The sequence below is a fragment of the Hylobates moloch genome, unplaced genomic scaffold (assembly GCF_009828535.3).
Source record: "Hylobates moloch isolate HMO894 unplaced genomic scaffold, HMol_V3 SCAFFOLD_6116, whole genome shotgun sequence".
NCBI classification, from domain to species: Eukaryota; Metazoa; Chordata; class Mammalia; order Primates; family Hylobatidae; genus Hylobates; species Hylobates moloch.
The window spans coordinates 1,875-4,123 of NW_026658391.1; the positions used below are offsets into that span (position 1 = coordinate 1,875).

Consider the following 2,249-nt stretch of genomic DNA (forward strand, 5'->3'; position numbering starts at 1 on the left):
ACAATTAGTAAAATATACTAATTTAATACTTTTAACTATAATAATTTTTCTCTCACTATAATGTAGAAAAATATTACTCTGAACCCCCACTTTTTTTTATCTGTTACTAATAAACTAATTCATTATAACTTTTGAAAAAAAAGTTTTAAGATGTTCTGCGTACATGTTAACGTAGATTAGGCCATCCAAAAGACAAAGCAAAGTGTCAACATGAAGTTATAGGGTACGATAATACAAATGAGAACATGAACCCCCACCTTATACATTACTTAGTATAAGTTAACTACAAAGAGGCGCTCCACTTACATTTTCATCATCCGTCGTAGATTTTAATGTTCTTACTCTTTTATAGAAAAGGTTCTAAGTAATACCCAATTGGTAAACAATCTCTAACATATCTGATGCAGCAACAATTGATCACACGCTTTCACATGTGAACACAATAGAAATAACAGCATAAAGTATAAGGATATGAAAACTATATTACATACTTATTCACTTTTCTCAAAGGTAATAGCTTTCTGTGAAATATGGTGTAAGCACTGATTATAAGTTTTACCACATTCTTCACAGTTGTAGGAGTTTTGGCAGTATGAATTATCTAACCTACAATCAGTGTTACAACCATATAAAGGCTTTGTCACATTTTATACATTTCTAGGGTTTCACATTAGTGTAATTTATTTTTATGTATAGGATATTTGGAGGCGTTACTAAAAGCACTGTCACATCTTTCAGGTTTGTAGATTTCCTCTTCAGCATTATCACCATGTCTCTTAAGAATTGAGAACTTGTAGCCAGGCATGGTGGCTCACGCCTGTAAACCCAGGACTTTGGGAGGCCAAGGTGGGTGGATCACCTGAGGTCAGGAGTTCGAGACCAGACTGGCCAACATTGTGAAACCCCATCTCTACTAAAAATACAAAAAATTAGCCAGACGTGGTGGTGGGCAACTGTAATCCCAGCTACTTGGGAGGCTAAGGCAGGAGAATGGCTTGAACCCAGGGGGCAGAGGTTGCAGTGAGCCAAGATCACGCCATTGTACTCCAGCCTGGGTGACAAGACTGAAATTTCATCTCAAAAAAAAAAAAAAAGGAATTGAGAACTTCTTATAGGCCATGCCACATTCTTCACACTTGTAGGGTTTCTGTCCAGTATGAATTACATGTAATAAGGGTTGAGAACTTCCTTTAAAAGCTTTGTCACATTTTTTATATTTGTTATATTTGTATGAGTTTATGTTCCATATAAATTCTCATACTTAGTAAGAGTTGAGGGCTGGTTAAAGGCTTTCCCATATTCATCTGGTTTCTCTCCAGTATGAATTATCTTATGCTTATTAAAAGTGGAGGAACATTTAAAATATTTGCCACATTCTTCACTATGTAGGGTTTCTGTGCAATATGAATTCTCTTATGTTTATGAAGGTATGAGGACCAGTTAAAAGCTTTGCCACATTCTTCACATTTGTAAGGTTTCTCTCCAGTATGAATTCTCTTATGTTCAGTTAGAGTCAAGGATGCAGTAAAGGATTTGCCACACACTTCACATTTGTAGGGTTTCTCTCCAGTATGAGTTCTCCTGTGTTTAGAGAGTAGTGAGGGCCAGGTAAAGGTTTTGCCACATTCATCACATTTGTAGAATTTCTCTCCAGTATGAATTTTTTTGTGTGAAAAAAGTATTGTGGGATGGTTAAAAGCTTTGCCACATTCTTTACATCTGTAGGGTTTCTCTCCAGTATGAAGTATCTTATGTGTAGTAAGGTGTGAGGATATGTGGCAAAGCTTTTCACCTTCTTTACATTTGTAGGGCTTCTCTCCAGTATGAATTCTCTTGTGTGTAGTAAGATTAGAAGTGCACTTAAAGTCTTTGCCACATTCTTCACATTTGTAGGGCTTCTCTCCAGTATGAATTCTCTTATGTGCAGTAAGGGTAGAAGTGTACTTAAAGTCTTTGCCACATTCTTCACATTTGTAGGGTTTCCCTCCAGTATGAATTTTCTTATGTGTAGTAACGTATGAGGGGTGCTTAAAGGCTTTTCCACATTCTTCACATTTGTAGGGTTTCTCTCCAGTATGAACTACCTTATGTACAGTAAGGTGTGAGCACCTTTTGAAGGCTTTGCCACATTCTTCACATCTGTAAGGTTTCTCTACAGTATGAATTTTCTTGTGTGTAGTAAGGTTTGAGGACTGTTTAAACGCTTTGCCACATTCTTCACATCTGTAGGGTTTCTCTCCAGTATGAAT

General features: G+C 36.5%; 1 protein-coding gene across 1 annotated transcript; it reads right to left on the bottom strand.

Annotated features, from left to right (window-relative positions):
• Positions 1-1,120: 1,120 nt before the first annotated feature.
• On the bottom strand, positions 1,121-2,246 carry LOC131382787 (zinc finger protein 253-like; the record flags this gene model as incomplete). The annotated part of the gene is made up of 1 exon (XM_058435299.1): positions 1,121-2,246. A coding segment is annotated over one exon (921 nt), but the record flags the coding sequence as incomplete, so codon positions are not given.
• Positions 2,247-2,249: the final 3 nt, after the last annotated feature.